This window comes from Sphaeroforma arctica, assembly GCF_001186125.1.
Source record: "Sphaeroforma arctica JP610 unplaced genomic scaffold supercont1.1379, whole genome shotgun sequence".
Classification (NCBI taxonomy): Eukaryota; class Ichthyosporea; order Ichthyophonida; genus Sphaeroforma; species Sphaeroforma arctica.
In genome coordinates, this window is record NW_014039179.1 from 1 (window position 1) to 2,267 (window position 2,267).

The window sequence follows — 2,267 nt, forward strand, 5'->3', positions numbered from 1 at the left end:
TCGTTTGTATTCGTATTTATTGCTGTTGTATGCGGGTGTACCAGGTATGCATATCATGCAAAAGACGTGTCCATTCATTCCTGCACCAATAAACTCAGCATGGCTTGCATGACTCATCTAAGCCTTGTAGTAGTAGTCGCTGGGGCATGTGTGTGGTACGAGATGGGCAACTGGTCACCATATAAGACTCTCACTCAACGTACGCGTTGACTGCCGTTCGTGCATGCGTGCTCATTACGTAGCCTGTTTTACCAGTTGTTATTGTTGTTGTTGTTGTTGGTATGAAGGGTGCCAGATATAGATTAGTGGTTCCTGTAGAAGTGCATGGTACTAAATATAACTAAGTGATCCCTCTTGATGGATGATTTGATGCTAGATTTAACCTAATGCACTCCGTAGTTGCCTATAGAATACAGCTCATAGTATTAATATACGCATGTGTATCCGAAGAACAAGACCTACACGTATATGCCTATAGAATTCAGCTCATGGAGGGTATTTGAGTTCGTATCAACCCAAGGCTATTATATGTATGGGTTGTCTGATGTACTATGTTGGTGCGGTAGATATACCCCAATCAAGGTCTTCAGATTTCTCATACATGTTCACAGTTACATCCCATAGCGCTACAATAGCCCGTACACGTTTCTATTGCACTCACCACTGACATCCTGGGCGTGCGTACTATCAGATTGAACGTTTACGTCAAATCTTGGGCTTACCCGATGGGCTCAGCGAGTTCCCTGCGATGCCCCTGCCATTGGCACCGGAGATCATGGTGTGCGGTATAAAGCCAGGTATGCCTTTTAAACCCATCTTGTTTCTTCTAGAACCATCTTAGTAGAATTTAAACTGTGTGTGTGGTAAATAGCCAGGTATGTCTTTTAAACCCATCTTATTTCCTATAGAACCATCTTATTAGAATTTACACTGATATGTATGTAGTATATAGCCAGATATGTCTTTCAAACCCCTCGTATTTCCTACAGAACCATCTTATTAGAATTTAAACTGGTGTGGTATATAGCCAGATATGTCTTTTAAATCCATCTTATTTCCTATAGAACCAGCTTTTTAGACTTTAAACTAGTTTGTGTTATATAGCCAGGTATGTCTTTTAGCCCCATCTTGTTTCTGATAGAACCATCGTATTAGAATTGAACTGATGTGAGGTATATAGTCAGGTATGTCTCATGCAACCATGTAATTGGATTGGAAAGTGGTGTGTGGTGTATAGCCAGGTATATCTTTTAAACCCATCTTATTTCCTATAGAACCATCTTTTTAGAATTTAAACTGGTTTGTGTTATATAGCCAGGTATGTCTTTTAGCCCTATCTTGTTTCTTCTAGAACCATCGTATTAGAATTTAAACTGATGTGAGGTATATAGTCAGGTATGTCTGATAGAACCATGTGATTGGAATGGAAAGTGTTGTGTGGTATATAGCCAGGTATGTATCTAGGAACCTTCTGATCAAAATAGAAACACTCGGTTTTTACAAACCATCTGTCAGTTAACCACAGTGATGCGGTTTAAAGCCGCGTTTGTGTCTTTGGGCTGACTTATTAGAATGACACCACTTAGCTCGCACAAAGCCAGATTGAGTGGATAGAGTAGCTCAGGTGGCCATTAAAGGTTAACACTACCAGTGGGGTCTAAAGCCGTGATATCTGGGTGTGTAGAATAGACTCATGTATGACTGATGAGACTATCTCATGCGGTGAGGCACTATTGTACGTACCTAGGCCCTGTGGTGTTGATGGGCATGCTTTGGTGATACATATATATACTGAACTGGGAGGAGTGTACCAGTCAGCTGATGCCAAGTCGCGATAACACGGAGACCTTAAACATTGCGTTATTTGCAAACTTTACTAACTGTACATGGGTCGGTGAATCCCAATCCGTTTCCTCGTCTGATGTAGATAGTGCCTACATGTTCAAGAGCGCGCTGATGCCCTTACGCCTCACCTTCAAGACAGCCGAACTGAATGGTACAGACTATACGGTGAGTGGTGTTCGCACACTACACACGGCGTGTATTTCAAGTATTCGCATAAAGTGGCATTCATAGGCCTTTTTATATTTATGCGTGTTCATATATATATATATATATATATATATATATATATATATATATATATATATATATATATATATATATATATATATATATATATATATATATATATATATATATATATATATATATATATATATATATATATACACATATATATCATATATATACATATATATACATAT

The 2,267-nt window shown here is 38.7% G+C and overlaps 1 protein-coding gene across 1 annotated transcript in view; it reads left to right on the forward strand.

Annotated features, from left to right (window-relative positions):
• Positions 1-689: 689 nt before the first annotated feature.
• The window catches only part of SARC_10762 (hypothetical protein), a gene marked incomplete at its 5' end in the record, with an annotated part of 6,559 nt that continues 4,981 nt past the window's right edge, over positions 690-2,267 (forward strand). The window contains 2 exons of the mRNA XM_014295181.1: positions 690-797; positions 1,928-2,010. Coding sequence (XP_014150656.1) covers positions 690-797; positions 1,928-2,010 — 191 coding nt within the window. The remainder of the gene's footprint in view (positions 798-1,927; positions 2,011-2,267) is intronic.